Below are 17,812 nucleotides of genomic sequence, written 5' to 3' on the forward strand. Positions count from 1 at the left end.
GACTCAGAAGGATGTGGGTTCAAACCTCTTTCTGGAAACTTGAAATCTCCATCTGCCTGCTCAGCTGGATGCTAAAGATCCAAATCACTTCACTAAGAGCAGGGAACTTCAGTGATCCTGGGCCAACTGACTACAGTGTCCAAATTTGCTGACATTACCTACACTTCAATAGTAATTTGTTGGCTGTGAAGTGCTTGGAACAGGCAGAGGATGTGAAAGGCACTGTCCAAATACAAGTTCTTTCCTTCATTCAAACAAAGCAGTGCCAGTTCTGAAAGGAATCCTGGCGTTACCACCAACACTTTAATGATGACACCAATGCAATCACAATACACTTACAGGTGAATGTTGCAGGACCAGCTCACAGCAACTGCTACAAGTAAATCCCAGTGTGTCATTGAAGGGGTATTTTGTGGAGAAGGGATTATTTCCAAGATAATTAATGAGGGAGAGTACTTGCACAGAATACCACATCACTTCCCCCAATTCATTTAATAAAAAAAAAAAAAAAAGCAATTTATATGGCTTTTTCCAAAATTCAGTTACAGCTAGAAGCAATTCTAAAAAGGAACAAACCATTTCACCAACTACATAGAAGAGCATCAAATCTTTATCCTACCAGTTAAGGAACAACCATCAAGTCAGATTCTAGTTCCTCTCCCATTCAGGAGAGTCATCTACATATTCAGGTTGCATTTATTAATGATCTGCCATATACATTGGCACCCTAGAGGGTGTTCTCTTTTGCTTCTAGGATCTTTAATTATTCTGTCCCAGCAATATGGAAAGTGTTTGATTTACACTTGTCACACCAAGCCAGTGAAAGAATAGATGTAATCTTTTAAAATGGTAATCTGAGGTTGAAAAAGTATGCTAGTTGCACTGAAGATGAAATACAAGAAATAATTTTCACAACTCAAAACATCCACAATTTTGCAAATAAAATTAGTTCCATTTTCTATACATCTACAATGACATAGTACATGGGTGTACTGAGCAATATTTTACACTTTATACAAATGAACAAATTCTGGAAGCTGAAGTACTATGGCATCAACAAGATGACAAACAACATAAAAATCTTCATTAAAAGCAGTTATTAAAAAAATCACTATAGGGAAACCCAAGTTAAATTCAGGGATAAAGAATGAATGATAAGAGCACTTAATAGCATGCAACGACTGCAAGTAAAAATCCCATCACCTTTGTTCCAGTTTTATTTAGTATCGAGTAAATTAACCTCTCCGTGTTTGGTTATGCTGTGATGATATGCCTGCAATGCTGAGGTTTCACAGGTTGAGAGGAGGGCAGAACTGGATTTGCCGACGGTTCATGGCACTCCAGGACTAGACCTGTCTGAAATGGAGTTATAGCCAAATGCACAATAACCATTGTTAGTTACAAATTATGCATTAACATTGTACAACTATTGTGTAGAGCAATGAAACTGATTATCTTGAAGTTACCATCTATGGGGAGAAAAATATTACAACCATACTAAAGTTACTGATGCACTACATCTTTCTCCAATCTTACCATTCCAGAAATTGAGCATTAACGTAGTATGCAACTTGCCACAGTAAAAATGGAAGCCGACTTCTTATCCAATCTGTAAATTAAGCAGATTAGTTATTCTCTTGACTTGATCCAAAAGAATGAATTTCTCCTTTTATTAACCCAAATAAGATAAAAAATCAAACCTTTCCTTTCAGGTCTGACTGCTAGTCCTATTACAAGTGTTTATGCTGCCCTGATGTCCCTTTAGTAGCTATGGCTGAGATGGTTCCATAGGTTGTAGACTCTTGCTAGACTCTCTTCCATACTTCAGCTGTCATTCAAGGCCAAGCTAGCCATAGATAACAAAGTTGTCTAACAGCACAGCATTTCCTGATTTTCCTTCCTCTGGAAGATGCGGCTCTTGCTCCTGCCTTGCCATTCTTTAATTATGCTGACTTGTCCAAATGCAAGTAGTTCTGTCTTAGTGGATCTCCATGATTCACTGTGCTAATGTAGCTTGACTGCAGAAATTCATAGCTTTTTCATAGTCCTCTTACAATAGCTTGGTATCTGTAACTTTGGGAAGTGATCTATGTACCATGTGAATCTAGTTCTAGAAAATGATTTACAGATTTAATCTTAAATATTTCAAAAATGCATGCAATTCTGTTCACTGTTACCTGGGCACATTAAGGTTGAAAAAGATTAGCCAATGACATCCGCTATCTGAAAATCTATCCGCAAAATGATGGAAATCATTAGGTTCTATATCTCATTTAAGTTTATGCACTCAAAATGCTACCCGGTTTTACATTTAATTTCAAAGCAGTAACCATTCCCACCAAAATAAATTAAGAGCAAAATTGTGTAGCAGAAATTGTAGCTTACTAGTGCCACCGGAATCAATCCAAGGAAAAAAAATGCCCTGTTCCTTAAATCCATTAGATTATTATTCTTGTCCAAATGTTGATTACTGCATAAAAGGTAATCCCAATATCTTGGGCTACTGTACACAATCCCAAACATGATCATACAAAATTGCAGAATGGAACCAAATGGTCTGGTTTTGAGGGGCTTTAAGATGCTTCCTGTAACTAAACGTGGAAATACTTTAACCATTTATACATTACAAAAAGACAAAACAATTTTGTAGGAAACACTTTTGTTACGTGTACTATGAAACTCAATTAAGCTAGAAGAGAGATTCTGGTCATGTAATGCAGCTCAGGTTGGTTACAAGAGCAAAAATGTCATTTCTGGTGACAGTATATCCCATGCTAATTCAGCCATTTCCTGCACCATTAAACAAAAGCATGCACATTTTACATTTATGTTAAGGAGGCGTTCCTATCCAGAATTCCAAGAAGTAACTTTGCACTCCTAAAAACCAATCATATGCATATCCTTTCTGGTGATCAAGTAAAATCTACATATGAACGACTTGTGGTCCTTCATGCCACAAAGTTCAAATTCAGGTTCAGTTAGTCTCAAAGAATAGGGGGAGAAAATCTAGAACAGAACCAGACAACTATTGTCTTCCAATTCAGAAATATTTTGCATACATTCTGTAGTGCAGCAGTTTCCCATAGGTTATAGCTTATTGAATGAAATGTATTTCAAATTGAAGAGCATTTACTAGCCTACTTTAAAATCACACCAACACCACACTGTGCTCAGATATTCAATAACTAATCAGGAGTGCCTCAAAATAATTTGAAATTTTAAGATCTATTCTGTCATGTCTATCAACTTAGATTATTTCTTCCTTAGGACTGCAGTTTGGTGGACCCAACATGTCAATTTAACTTTTGGACTTCCAGTAAGCGCCAGCAGTGTTGCAAAGCCTAAAAATTAAATAGGGTACCTTTCTGGATTAACAATTGAGAAAAACTGACTACACAGATCATTTAGTTAAAAAGTTCTCATCCTTTTTATTCCCAATTCTACTACCACAAATTACATGGCTCAACAGCTATGGTAATGAGGAAAAGAAAGACATTACTAGAACATGGTTTTGAAAAACCTCAGTAATGTACATCTAACAGCAACTACATTGCAACAAACTGTACTTTTTGTAAGCTCTCTATAGGAAACAGTCCTGAACAAGAAATGATTTCATGTTAATGCTGCAGTGACTTTTCTGACTACTGGACCATCGCTCTTCCTGTGGGCAGCCTTTACAATGAACTTGGTCGATATTCTGTCTCAAAGTAACCTGCAGCTTTCCTGACAACTCCTGGCTCATCATCTCCTGCTAAGAACTGTTGCCTGTTGAATGATACAGGATAAGATAGTTATTTATTATTCTGTGACTTATAGATACTGCATTTTCATGGATTTGGTGTTGAAGCTTAGCTTACCTTTCAGTAAATGTGTTCAGTATCTTCTACCATAGCCACTACCTCCTCCACCACCAGAACCACCAGAACCACCTTTAAACAAAACAACACCTTAAGGTGAGTAATGACAATATTACACATGTAGGTTCAAACTTAAGACAATAGTTTTGGAACGTGCTTTTCAATCCAAAACACACACCAGGTTTTTCAAGAGCAGGTAAAGTCTGGAAGAAACCTAGGGAATAGTATATCCACCAGTGATTAGAGGAGGATATACACAAGTGAATTTTCCCAAGTGAGTTAGGCAGAAGAGATTTTCTCAACTCTTTCCCACTCTAGTGCATACCTTACAATGCCACAAAAAGACTAAATAGTGCTATGCTTTCCTCTGCCATGTGTGCTTAAAAAATTCCACATTTAGTGTCCTAAATGAGAAAAACTCAAATGCAGCTTCAAATTCAATAAATACAAATGTTTCCAAAAGGTGCTCCCTTTCTATATACAGTACTTATACTCACCACTATAGGGACTGGAGTTCCGCCCATAATTGCTATTCTTCATGGGTCCGTAATTTGACGATTGGTTAGGATAGTTTCCAAAGTCACTGTAGCTCCCACCTCCTCCACTACCACTACTAAAATTTCCTAAAAGTCAAAGGTTACAGGTTAATTTACTTTTCATGTTCATCTTTTCCTTCAATCTGTATCAGTCAAAATCTTACCTCCACCAAAGTTTCCACCTTCATTGTAGTTGTCGTAGCCACCACCACCAAATCCTCCTCCTCCTCCTCCTCCTCCACCACCATGGTTGCCAAAACTTGGGCCACCACCGCCATATCCTCCTCCTCCTCTACCACAGTAACTTTGGCCACCTCCAGAATTGCCACCTGAAGAACATTAGTAGGTATTTATATTAAAAACACAAGAACTGATGTTCTCCTTTACCCAGCCCATCTGCATCATCCTTCCACTCAAGGATTGGTCTAATGAATCCTTCCCAGGTCATGGCTAACAACCTGTTCCAAACAGTAAGTGAATCACAAATGGTTGCCATTACATGTGCTCCAATTTCCCCATACCCATTCTGTGCTCAGCCAAAAATCAGGATTTTAGTTGCTCTATGTCATACTAGGAGTTAGTACACAAATACTTGGAACCACTGGTTTTGACTGAGGAAATTTGGTGGGGGTGGTGGAAGCTAATTTGAGAACCTGTGAAGAATGTTACATCAATGTAAAGCTTGTCATATACTTTAGTTTTATTCTGTATAAAATATACTTGTGTGTAAAATACATTTTCTTTAGATCCTTCAAACAGATTAGCATGGCTGGTACATAGTTGAGTTTTTTTTATATAAATAGTCAAACTCAAAAGTGTTTTTTAACCTCAGATGTGACCAGAACAATCTTGATAAGTGTACTCTTATCCTAGAATTTAGTAAAATTCAGATGATCTTTAAAATTAGAACATGTAATTAAAATAAAAGAAAGAGATTCCAAAGTTTTATCTGGTCCAGGTTTCACTACTAGTCTTACAACTTTTGCCAACACAATTTAGCAGTTCCTTATTGCATTTTTTTTCCCTTAATACCCCAAACAACTGGCAATAATTGGCACAGGGCTGGGAGTAACTCAGTATTAATTCTTTTATAGGGGACACCTTAATATTCTGATCTCAACCATGGTTAAAAAGTAATTCAAGTTCTTTAAAATGCAAATTCATATGCGACAGCTTTTTGTTGTAGTTAATACAGATACAGGATATTTGGTTCCCATTTGCTATTGTAAACAAAGTTGAAAAGTCAAAATACCCAGCTGACAGAAAAGTAAATCATGCCAGAACCACAGCAAGTTGAAAAATGTGACTTCAGAAATTTGCTTACACTGGAAGATTAACAGCATCAAAAATACAATTTCAAACCTGGACTTACCATCCCCAAATCCATTATATCCACTGCTGCTTCCATAATCATCCCTGCCACTTCCCAAATTTCCCATTCCTGGTTTTGGGTGGGGGGGGGGGGGGGGGGGGGAAAGAAAAGAAAGAAAAAAAAAGCTGAATACAGTACATTCATAAGCTAATTTTATAACCGTCATCCCATCTCCCCCACCCAATTCACAAGAGGACAGTCAACAGGAGTCAAAATTATCATCGGCGATATAACAGGTATAAATGGATGGAAAGTAGACACATGGAGCACAAAACTGCACAGAAACTAATTATTTGAAGATATACAAGCGATCACCACCTCATTAACAAAAAACACCTATTCTAATGAACTCAACATGGGATAATGCTTAATTCGGTTTTATTAAAATGTATACATTTAAAATGTAATTGTCTTAAGCTTTTTAAATAGTATTAGAGGTAGTGCCAAGTTTACCACATTAATTCTACATTAGGACTTTGGCAAATCGAAGCTCAATTTGATTGGTATACTAGTCAAACCTGATTTTACCTCTGCCACTGAAATTTCCTCCTCGGTTAAAGTTGCCTCCTCCATTTCCACTTCCAAAATTTCCACCGCCACGGCCCATGAAATTGCCAGAGCTACTGCCACCTCCAGAACTACCACGTCCTTAAAAACAAGACAGATAATGTAAATAGTTCATTGAATATTCATTCCACATTCTCTCTTCCTCCCTCCATTTTATTCCTTCCAATTACCTCTCTGACTAGAGCCCAGCCCCTGCATCTCCTGTCGTGAAAGTGCTTTTCTCACTTCGCAGTTGTGTCCATTCACTGTGTGGTATTTTTGAACTAGGAACAAAAAAAAAAATTAATTCGTTTTCTCCCTAAATGTCACAATACTCAAACAAGTTTTGAAGTGACACTACCCGGCACAAGGAATCATTACATAAAATCCCAACAGCACAGGGGGTAACCATTCGGTCCATCTTTTGAAAGAGCTGTCCAATTTAGTTCAACATCAGCTTCCCCCAGCCCCGCCCCTGCAAATTAGTCCTCTTCAAGTACATGTCCAATTGCCTTTTGAAAGTTCCATGGAATTTGCTTCCACCACTTGTTCAGGTAGTGCGTTCCAGATCTAAACCCTCTGGTTACCAACTCACTTGCTAGAGGAACCAGTTTCTCCCTGCTTGCTCTATCAAAACCCCATAATTTTGAATACAAGCTCTCCCCTTGCACATTCACTACTCTAAAGGATAACAATCCCAGCTTCTCCAATGACCCATAATTTGCAGTCAGTGGTGAAGCAAAGACGTTTGTTGCAAGCCCCGAAGAAAGCTGCCCACAAAGATCTTGATCTCTGTGGCGAAGTTTGGCTTTTGTGACATGCAACTGAGATCAGTGCAGTGTAGTGGGAATTCTGTAGCCCGAACTGTCTAAAGCAGCCAATCACAATGCAGAATTCTCAGAGGAAACTAGGAAGGGAAGACACTCCTTTTATTCTGACTTTTTAAAAATGTTGAACAAATCAAATATTGGGGCTCTCACATGGGAAAACAGTAAACCTGAAATAAATAAGAACTTTAAAAAATATAATTTTTTCTAAAGTTTTGTAAAAATTGTAGGGGGGGGGGGGGACCCAGAAGAGAGAAAGGGGGGATTGCACAGCGCAGCCAGTGAATGACTAACCACAACTTTAGGATTTCCACATTAGAATGTGCATGTGCTAAAGCCTGAAGTTGCAGTCAGTTTCAAAGGGGCAATAACTATGATTGCAAACTTTGAAATTGTACTCCCTATACCAAAGTCCAGGTCATTTATATATAACAAGCAAAACAATGGTCTGAATGCAGACTCCTGGGGGACCCCACTGCATACTCCTTTGCACCCTTCTATATTGAAGTTGATGTTATTTGAAGTACCTGTAACCCTTCCAGGAGAAATTATTTTTGGCTTGAAAGGCAGAATTACAGCAAGCTCAAAAAGGCCTGAACAATGAGTCAAAAATCAAGGTGTTTTTTTTTTTTTTTACAAAAGGGAGCGGGCTCCCAGAATCTCATTACTATATTGTAAAGTTTTGTATCATCTGCGAACTTTGAAATTGTACTCCTATACCAAAGTTCAGGTCAGTTATATCCAACAAGAAAAGCAGACCGACTCCTGGGGGACTCCACTGCATACTTCTCTAGTCAGAAAAACATCCGTTCACCACTACTTTTTGCCTCCTATCCCTTAGCCAATTACATACCCAAATTACCACCATCCCATTAATCCCATGTATTTATATTTTCCTAATAACTCGGTTATGTGGTACTTATCAAGTGCCTTTTGAAAGTCCATCTACACACACACACAACCTACTGCAATGCTTTCACCAACCCTCTATTGCTTCAAATAAAATTAGTCAGACACGATTTGCCTTTAACAAATCTCTGCTGGCTAACCCATGCTTCTCTAACCAGAGAATTAATTTTGTCCCTGACAATGGTCTCTGGTATAGTTTTCCCACCACTGAGACCTGTAGTTACCAGGTTTATCCCTCCTTTTTTTGAACAGGGGTACACCATTTGCAATCATTCTGTCCTCTGGCACCACTCCAATGTCCAAGGAGGATTGAAGATGGTGGTCAGAGCTTCTACTACCTGCACCCTTGCTTCCCTCAGCAACCTACAATGCATCCCATCTGGACCGGGTGCTTAGAGTGATGCCAACCTATTTAGCAGCTCCTTTCTATCTATCCTATCCAACATCTCCCCTCCCCCTCTAAGATATTAACTTCATCCTCTTTTATGAAGACAGATGCAAAGTACTCATTTAGTACTTCAGTCCTGATCTTTGCAAGAAGATTTTTTTTGTCCCTGATCAGCCCCACCATTCCTGTAACTATCCTTTTAAAAAGATTTTCGATTCCTTTTTTGTTACCTGCTAATATTCTCATACTCTCTTTACCCATATATTTTTCAATTCCCCCCCACCTCCTGGTTTTCTACTGTATTCTGTACCCGACCCTTGCAATAAATCTAATTTTTCTGTTTCCTCCTTATGGGAATATGCTTGGTTTGTACCCGAACTATCTCCACCTTGAAGGCCTGTCATGGTAACATTACCATGTTTAAAATCAGTTTAGCAGAAAAATAGTTTTTCACAGCAAGTTGTTTTGATGGCTACATGTTTAAAACTTGTATTTATACAGCACATCTCAAGTACAGCATCTCAGGAAAAGAAATATTCCTGTGCATACATTAAGATTAAATTCAAAAGAAGTCCCAAATGTTTATTTTCTTTTACTGGAGTGGACATCGTTCACATTATTGAACTCAATGTAGCCATAGAAAGACTACTTCCTGCAATTCCCATTGGTAGGAAAGCTGCCACCTAAAAATCCTAAATCGTCAAGATGCACCATGCCAGCCTTTTCCATTACTAGCACATTTAAATTCTTTTGGCAACAATCAAATCACAAGGAAATTCAGTGTAAAATGCAACAGGATAGTTTCTGTTTAAGCCTCATATCAGGGATACGGAGCCTGAAATCCCTTGTGGTTGGTACACAGTGCGAGTTGAAACGAAGCATACTGTCTCCCCCCCCCCCCCCCAAAATACAGGCCCAGGCACAATAAGCAGCTTGTACCCCAAACAGGCATAAAATGCTGCACTGTTTAAAAAGGATAAATTCCTGGATCAGCCAACTTACTTTGGGGGCTAATGGAGCAGTGCCACGGTGTGGCTAAATAATGGCCTCACCCCGATGACAGTGACACTGCACCCGTCTGCCACATGCATATGAAGTGCCCTTCCACTGACCCCATAAACTTGAGCAGATTCAGTGCTCATGAGTCTAGCTGGGATCACACCCAAGCATTTTTTGGGGCCACTTATTTACACATGTTTTGGCTATGTTTATCAAGTGCAGTAGATGAGTGGTGCTTTGCCAAATATGCTATCTTTTTCGACATTACCAGAGTCCCACCTCATTTATAATTTACCTTAATACATCCATTTACTAAATCTATTAGCTGCCCAGAATAGCGCCCTCCCCCCCCCCCAAACATTCATACTAAGCCCTTTTATATAAGAACCACACACCAACAATTTTGTCAACGGAGTCATGATCATCAAATGTGACGAAGGCAAACCCTCGTTTTTTCCCACTTCCACGATCAGCCATAACTTCAATACTTTCAATCTTGCCATACTTCTCAAAATAATCTCTCAGCTGATACTCCTCAGTATCTTCTTTGATACCACCAACAAATATTTTCTTCACTGTTAAATGGGCACCGGGTTTTGTAGAATCCTGCAAAATAAGCTACAAGTTAGTTCTGTTCTCGATTTTTAAGCACTCTATACACTTGCATAAATTACAAACTTGCCTCTCTTGACACTGCTCTTTTTGGTTCTACAACACGACCATCGACTTTGTGTGGCCGAGCAGACATGGCAGCATCCACTTCCAATGCAGAGGAATAAGTCACAAACCCAAAACCTCTTGAACGTTTTGTCTGTGGCTCTCTCATCACCTAAAAAGCAGAAAGATAAACAATTTAGAACAAGATGCCTACACATTCCTTTATATTAAACCAAGTGGAAACAGGCGCATATGGTCTTTCATTACCAGTTTCCTTGCTCACAAATTATCTTCCCTTATGAAATGGAAAGCTTGTGTATTTACAGGTTAGTATTTGCTATGTGAAAAGACTAAGTATGTGGAAATTACTTGACAACCATTTTAATTTGACTACATAAAATGTAAATATGGAAGAGTGCCATGCATGTCCTATAGACAAAATACAGGACAAATCTAACATCCAATTGCCATATCAGCAACCTCCCAGTGAAGTGGCAAAAGGATTCAACTAACATCTACTCAGCAATAAACAATGCCAGAGGAGATGCGGCAGTAGGTACCCTCAACATCAAGGCAGCATTTGGCCAAGTATGAAATGCCCTTACCCCAATGATCTTCATTAATGACCTTCCCTCCATCATAAAGTAGGGGTGGGGCTGTTTGCTGATGGTTTAGCTTCATTTACAATTCCTCCGTGAGTGAAACAGCCTATCCTAATTGGATCGGGACAACATCCCGACCTGGGCTGGCAAGTGGAAGGTAACATTCATGTCACACAAGTGCCAGGTAATTACCATCTCAAACAAGACAAAGTGCAGCCACCTCCACTTCACCCCCAAAAGCACTACTGTTCTCCCCCATCAACAACATTTTTGGGGGGGGGGGGGGGGGGGGGAGAGAGTAGTATCACCGTTAACAAAAAGTTGAACTGACCAACCATATCAACATATACGATAGCAAAATACTGCAGATGCTGGAAATCCGAAATAACAGAAAATGCTGGAAAAACTCAGCAGGCCAGGCAACATCCATGGAGAGGGAAATAGTCAACATTTCAGGTCGAAACCCTTCCTCAGGACTGAAAAAACACAGGAAATGAAACAGATTAAAAGGCCAGTTTGGGGGCTGGGAAATGGGGATGAAAGAACAAAAGAGAAGTGAAGAGACATTAAGAGGTATTCAAAACAAGACGAGATGGTGATAGGACTAGTGGAGAGACAAAAGACGGCTCTTTTATCAACATCATGGCTACAAGAGCAAGAGAGGGATTAAGTACATTGTGACAAGGGTCTTACCTCCTGATCTTTAAAGCTTCTCCACAATCTAGAAGGTTAAAGTGAGGAGCGTGATGACATAGTCTCCACTTGCTCTGCAGCCCAGCCACAACACTGAAGGTGCTAAATACCATATGAGAGAGCATGGACCCCAGTTATTGAACTAAATATGTGCTCTACGCCACTAGTGCACTGTGGTTGCAGTATGTACAATCTCACCAACATTACTTTGACAGAATTACCGTCTCCTGTGACTTCTAGCACAGAATAAGAGCAACAATTGCTTCCAAGGTCCAAGCCTTGCACCATCCTGACTTGGATATATATTGCCACTAGTCAGAATCTTGGAATTCCCTACTCAAGGCAGCCCACCAACACCTTCTCACAACAGCTAGCGATGCACCATAAATGCAGTCTTACCCAGGTCAGCCACCTCACAAGAACTAAAAAAGTTAGCTCATGGTTTTTATGGAAGCAAGAATAGTTGTGGCTTTTCATTGACAAAGGATGGATATCAAGTATAAAAACTTGATAGTCAAGGAATCTTAAACAGCAATCTTGCGTGCAGAAAGCCTCAAGTTAAAAGCATATCCAAGTAATAAACCTTACCACACAATCGGTCAGCTGTCCCCATTGCTCAAAGTGCTCCTTTAAACTCTCTTCATTAGTTTCAAAACTCAATCCACCAATAAACAGCTTGCGCAATTGCTCTGGTTCTTTAATCTGCAAAACAAAAATGTATAATATGTAATATGCAAACAAACAGCTACTGATCATGACCTCCAGTGAATGAAGGGGATAACTAGAATCTCAACCTTTATGCTGTTCCTTAGATTCCTGGTATATAAATTGATATTCAGCAGGACAAGATTTTTAAAAGACACATGAAATTCCTTAGTTTTGCCAAGATATGAGGTTGTTGTAAACCCAAGTGCAAGGGGAAACTAGAATCTACAACTGTATCACAACATTGGGCTACTGAGTTACTTCTGTATTACTAACAATGCCATGAACAATCATGTCAAGAGTGCACCAAGGCTACATCAACTATTTATTTTTTATTTTTAAACTTCTGTACCTTCATGGGAAAGCTCTTCTAGCCCTCACATATTTCAATTATATAAAGTACCAAGTACAGTTCACATATTGAGCAATAATGGGTAATTATGTAGAGTTGTAACACTCATGCTATGTTATTGTCCTGCCCTTGGGCAAAATCATGTTTGCCAATACTAGCATACTTCTATTTTGGTTGAGTGTCAGCATCAAGCTCTGCACAAATCAAAATATAAAGCTATGCCATTCTTCCTCTACTTAACCCAGAATTGCACCAAGTCCAGTGGTGGTTCTGATTGAAATAAGGTGATAGTAGTGACAAACCAAGATCATTTTCAGTACAAATGTGAACAAAGTATCGTGTGCATAAAAGTAGGCAACAATGGAAACAAGGCGACCAACGTCTGCTGCTGATAACGCAAGACCTGTACCAGGAAGCCCAGGATAATCAGAGCCAAGATGCATTAAATTGTGGACAACGGAGGGAGCCATATAATAGCAGCTGATCCTGGCTGGTATACTGTGCACAATGATGAACCAAAGAAAAGACTCCAGATGGTCCTGCAAAGTAGAATGTTAAAAGCAAAAGGTACATGACGCAGGCGACTGAAGATCGATGCGCACACCACCTATGGAGACACAACAGCGAAAGCGGCTGGGGGCATCACGTCAGAGCTACAGGCTGCCGCCGTTTGCATTTCCAGGTTTACCCTCAAAATCGGAAAGCTGCAGGTAATCAGCAATTCTACGGTAGCCCGCAGGGTACAAGAGTAGAAAAGCAAAATACTGCGGATGCTGGAAATCTGAAAGAAAGAAAATGCTGGAAATACTCAGGTCAGGCAGCATCTGTGGAGAGAGAAACACAGATGCTGCCTGACCCGCTGAGTATTTCCAGCATTTTCTTTTTGGTACAAGAGTAGAACCGATTCCACCTCGTGCGGGCACTGCGCCAGCGCCAAGCGACCTCCCGCCAATAGCCGTGCGGACGACCGTTCGACATAGGCCTCGGTTTCACTCTTGACGCCCGGTCTCAGCTCCCTCAAGCCCGGCCTGACACTCTGCAAACAGAAAACGCCAATTAATAATTAACCAGCTTGACCGCCATTTTAACGTAGGCCAGGAGTCCATGTTATGGAAGCTTGCGCTAAAGGCACCAAGGCCGATTGGCACAAAACCCGGAGTCACTGGCAACAGCCCGCTTGCCTCGGCACTTTTGACGGGGATAAGCTGAGACCACCCAACCAAATAAACGGTCAAACACAAAGGCTCGATTCTTTACCTCCATTCTGTGCGCTGACCGGTTTGCGGATCGAGAGAACGCGCGAAGGACAGACACTTTGGACTCTTTTATCACAGCCCGGCAGACCCTGCACGAGGCCCCGCCCCCACAGCAGCGTCACTCACACTGGCCCCGCCCAACGGTCGCGTCCCTCACAATGACCCCGCCCCCACACCGGCGTGTCACACACACATTGGTCCCCGCCCCGCCCCCACAGTAGCGTCAATTACACTGGCCCCGCCCCCAAATGCGTCCCTCACACTGGCCCCGCCCCCACAGCAGCGTCAATCACACTGGCCCCGCCCCCCGTAGCGTCATACACACTGGCCCTGCCCCCGACTGTAGCGCCACACACTGGCCCCGCCCCCCACAGTAGCGTCAATCACACTGGCCCCGCCCCACTTAGTGGCGTCAATCACACTGACCCCGCCCCTCGCCTGGCCTGGCCTGGCCCCGCAGATGCTCAAGGTCATTCTCCCCGGGAATGAAATGTGCAGAGAACGGGAAATGAACATTGAGGCAAAATTGCATTCCGGCACCTGGAACTGCGTGTCGAATTTCACAACACAAGAGGAGCTCATCTGGCCCTTAGCACCTACCGAGAATTCCATTTTTCTGCCCTGTCAACAGCAGCTTGCATTTATATTGCACATTTAGTGTAAATAAATGTCCCATTATGCTTCACAACAAGGTGGGGAAACGGAGAGCTTTACAGAGAGAATTTCTGAAAGTAAGACTGAGGCTCAGTAACCTATGGTGGGGATGCAGAAAGAGGCATGAACATTAGGACAGCAGCAGAGATGAGTGGTGGGATATATAGTACTGGAGGAAATAGTGGCGATTGGACATGGCAAGACCATGGAAGGATTATATACAACTAGCTGGGGAGCCCCGCGTTGCAAGGGCAATTTTTGGGGCGCGAGGGCAATTTTGGGGCGTTTGGTCTCCCTGCCCCTGTGTGTCCCCCCTCTCCCTGTCATGTCCTCTCCCTGTCCTATCCCTCCTCCCTCCCCCTCCCCTGTCTCCCTCTCCCCTCCCCTGTCTCCCTCTCCCCTCCCCTGTCTCCCTCTCCCCCCTCCCCGGTCTCCCTCTCCCCCCCCGTCTCCCTCTCCCCTCCCGTCTCCCCCCTCTCCCCCCTCCCTCTCCCCCCCTCCCCGTCTCCCTCTCCCCCCTCCCCTGTCTCCCTCTCCCCCCTCCCCTGTCTCCCTCTCCCCCCTCCCCTCCCGTCTCCCTCTCCCCTCCCTGTCTCCCTCTCCCCCCTTCCCTCTCCCCCCTCCCCCTCCCCTCTCCCTCCCCTCCCCCCTCCCTCTCCCCCCTCTCCCTCTCCCCCCTCTCCTCTCTCCCCTCCCCTCTCCCTCTCCCCCCTCCCTCTCCCCCTCCCTCCTCTCCCCCCTCTCCCCTCCCCCCTCCCTCCTCTCCCCCTCCCCTCCTCTCCCCCTCCCCTCCTCTCCCCCTCCCTCCTCTCCCCTCCCTCCCCTCCCCCTCCCTCCTCCCCTCCCCTCCTTCCTCTCCCCTCCTTCCTCTCCCCTCCTTCCTCTCTCCCTCCCCCCTCCCCTCTCTCTCCCTCCCCCCTCCCCTCTCTCCCTCCCCCCTCCCCTCTCTCCCTCCCCCTCCCCTCTCTCCCTCCCCTCCCCTCTCTCCCTCCCCCCTCCCCTCTCTCCCTCCCCCCTCCCCTCTCCTCTCTCCCTCCCCCCTCCCCTCCCCTCCCCTCTCCCCTCCCGTCTCCCTCCCCCTCCCGTCTCCCTCTCCCCCCCCCGCTCCCCCACTCCCCCCCCCCGCTCCCCCACTCCCGCTCCCCCACTCCCTGCTCCCCCCCGCTCCCTGCTTCCCCCCCGCTCCCCCCCCTCCCCCCTCCCGCTCCCCCCCCCCCGCTCCCCCACTCCCCTCCCCGCTCCGCCACTCCCCTCTGTCCCTCTCTCCGGCCCCTCCCCCTGCCTAGCGCCTGAGGTCCGCTGCCGTTGCTGAGGTCCCCCGCGTATCGCGTGGCTGATGACGGGCCGCTGCGGGCGGGCGGGCAGCGCATGCGCGGTGAGTGCGGGCGGCGCATGCGCGGTCAGTGCGAGCGGCCCGCGGGAGCCGGCAAGGCCGTTAGCGAGCGGGAAACTTCGGGTGGCGCGACCGCGCTCCGTCCGCGACACCTGAGAGGGGGAAGTAGAGAGAGACAGAGAGGGAAGAGGAGAAGGAGAGAGAGGGAAGAGGAGAAGGAGAGAGAGGGAAAGAGGAGAAGGAGAGAGAGAGAGGGAAGAAAGAGAGAGAGAGAGAGAGAGAAATTTTTTCAGCTTCAGGCCCTGAGTCCCCCCTGCGCGAGGGTGAGGAGGAGGGGGGGGGTTGCTAAACACAATATAAAACTCAAATAAATTTGTTAATTAATTGCTAACACATAATTGAAATATTTACCTTAGTTCCCTAACACACAGAAAGTATGGGGGAAAAAATCGTGGAGAAATCAAGATGGCGGCCACTCACCTCGGTTCAGAAGGATAAGGCCCGCCCACACACGCACCGATTGGTCGACCGGTCAGGTCACCGAAGCGTAGGATTGGTCAATCGTCGAGTCACTCGACACTCAACTGTAGGAAGACCTCGACGTCACACGGTCGCTAATGAGATGCTAATGAGCGGAAACACTGAACGTTTTTGGGATACCGCGGGCGGGATTTTTGTCCGGCCGAAACGTAAATACGCCTATGACCGGTCCCGGAATCGCAAGCTTTCTTTTGAGGCGACGCGCGCGTCGGTACGCTCTGTAACTTCCAAACGTATAGAGACCCAGGCGGACAGACAGACAGACAGAAGAGCCGCTTTATATATATAGATACTAGCTGGGGGAGCCCGGCGGTGCCGAGGCTTTCTCGAGGGCATTTGTTGTTGGAAGAGAGAGAGGGAGCGACTGGGGGAAAGAGAGAGAGGGAAGGAGAGAGAGAGAGGGAATGAGAGAGAGAGAGGGAATGAGAGAGAGGGAAGGAGAGAGAGAGGGAAGGAGAGAGAGAGAGGGGGGGAAGGAGAGAGAGAGAGAGGGGGAAGGAGAGAGAGAGAGAGGGGAAGGAGAGAGAGAGAGATGGAAGGAAAGAGAGAGAGATGGAAGGAGAGAGAGAGGGAAGGAGAGAGAGGGAAGGAGAAAGAGAGGGAAGGAGAGAGAGACAGAGAGAGGGAAGGAGATGAGAGAGAGAGAGGGAAGGAGAGAGAGATTGGGAGTGTGAGAGAGAGAGAGATTGGGAGTGTGAGAGAGATTGGGAGTGAGAGAGAGAGAGATTGGGAGTGAGAGAGAGAGAGATTGGGAGTGAGAGAGAGAGAGATTGGGAGTGTGAGAGATTGGGAGTGAGAGAGAGAGAGAGATTGGGAGTGAGAGAGAGATTGGAGTGTGAGAGAGAGGAGATTGGGAGTGTGAGAGAGAGAGAGATTGGGAGTGTGAGAGAGATTGGGAATGTGAGAGAGAGAGAGAGACTGGGAGTGTGAGAGAGAGAGATTGGGTGTGTGAGAGAGAGAGAGATTGGGAGTGTGAGAGAGAGAGATTGGGAGTGTGAGAGAGAGAGACTGGGAGTGTGAGAGAGATGGGAGTGTGAGAGAGAGAGAGATTGGGAGTGTGAGAGAGAGAGAGATTGGGAGTGTGTGAGAGAGAGAGATTGGGAGTGTGAGAGAGATTGGGAGTGTGAGAGAGAGAGACTGGGAGTGTGAGAGAGAGATTGGGAGTGTGAGGGAGAGAGACTGGGAGTGTGAGAGAGAGTGAGATTGGGAGTGAGAGAGAGAGAGTGAGAGATTGGGAGTGTGTGAGGATGAGAGAGATTGGGAGTGTGAGAGAGAGAGATTGGGAGTGGAGAGAGAGTGAGATTGGAGTGTGAGAGAGAGAGATTGGGAGTGGAGAGAGAGGAGAGAGAGAGATTGGAGTGGTGAGAGAGAGAGATTGAGTGTGTGAGGAGAGAGAAGATTGGGAGTGTGTGAGAGAGAGAGATTGGGAGTGTGTGTGAGAGAGAGATTGGGAGTGTGTGAGAGAGAGATTGGGAGTGTGTGAGAGAGAGAGATTGGGAGTGTGAGAGAGAGAGAGATTGGGAGTGAGAGAGAGTGAGATTGGGAGTGAGAGAGAGATTGGGAGTGTGAGAGAGAGAGAGATTGGG

At 44.4% G+C, this 17,812-nt stretch overlaps 1 protein-coding gene across 4 annotated transcripts; it reads right to left on the reverse strand.

The window, feature by feature from the left end:
* Positions 1-269: 269 nt before the first annotated feature.
* Positions 270-13,813, reverse strand: hnrnpa3 (heterogeneous nuclear ribonucleoprotein A3). 4 transcript variants are annotated; one of them, XR_015078164.1, is made up of 12 exons: positions 13,701-13,813; positions 11,975-12,088; positions 10,117-10,263; positions 9,830-10,040; positions 6,503-6,595; positions 6,294-6,413; positions 5,766-5,834; positions 4,558-4,722; positions 4,355-4,480; positions 3,858-3,929; positions 1,537-1,609; positions 270-1,352 (listed from the first exon to the last, which is right to left on the reverse strand). XR_015078164.1 is itself a non-coding variant. In XM_085986093.1 (11 exons), the coding sequence occupies exons 1-10, from the start codon at positions 13,704-13,706 to the stop codon at positions 3,874-3,876; spliced, it is 1,107 nt and encodes a 368-aa protein (XP_085842219.1). In that variant the 5' UTR covers positions 13,707-13,813; the 3' UTR covers positions 270-1,609; positions 3,858-3,873. The 4 variants fall into 4 exon arrangements, 2 of the variants coding, with proteins under 2 accessions (XP_085842219.1, XP_085842220.1); XR_015078163.1 differs by having other exon boundaries at positions 270-1,356; XM_085986093.1 differs by having other exon boundaries at positions 270-1,609.
* Positions 13,814-17,812: the final 3,999 nt, after the last annotated feature.

This window comes from Somniosus microcephalus, chromosome 4 (assembly GCF_052327205.1).
Source record: "Somniosus microcephalus isolate GS21.2 chromosome 4, FLI_Smic_1.0, whole genome shotgun sequence".
In the NCBI taxonomy this organism is placed as follows: Eukaryota; Metazoa; Chordata; class Chondrichthyes; order Squaliformes; family Somniosidae; genus Somniosus; species Somniosus microcephalus.

Bases quoted from the DNA above. Each gene is read 5' to 3' on its own strand.
- hnrnpa3 (XM_085986093.1), bottom strand. The intron at 10,264-11,974 runs GTAAGGTTTATT...TCTGCTTTTTAG, and splicing joins GACAGCTGACCGATTGTGTG to GTGATGAGAGAGCCACAGAC. The intron at 5,835-6,293 runs GTAAAATCAGGT...ACCCAAAACCAG, and splicing joins AGGAAATTTCAGTGGCAGAG to GAATGGGAAATTTGGGAAGT.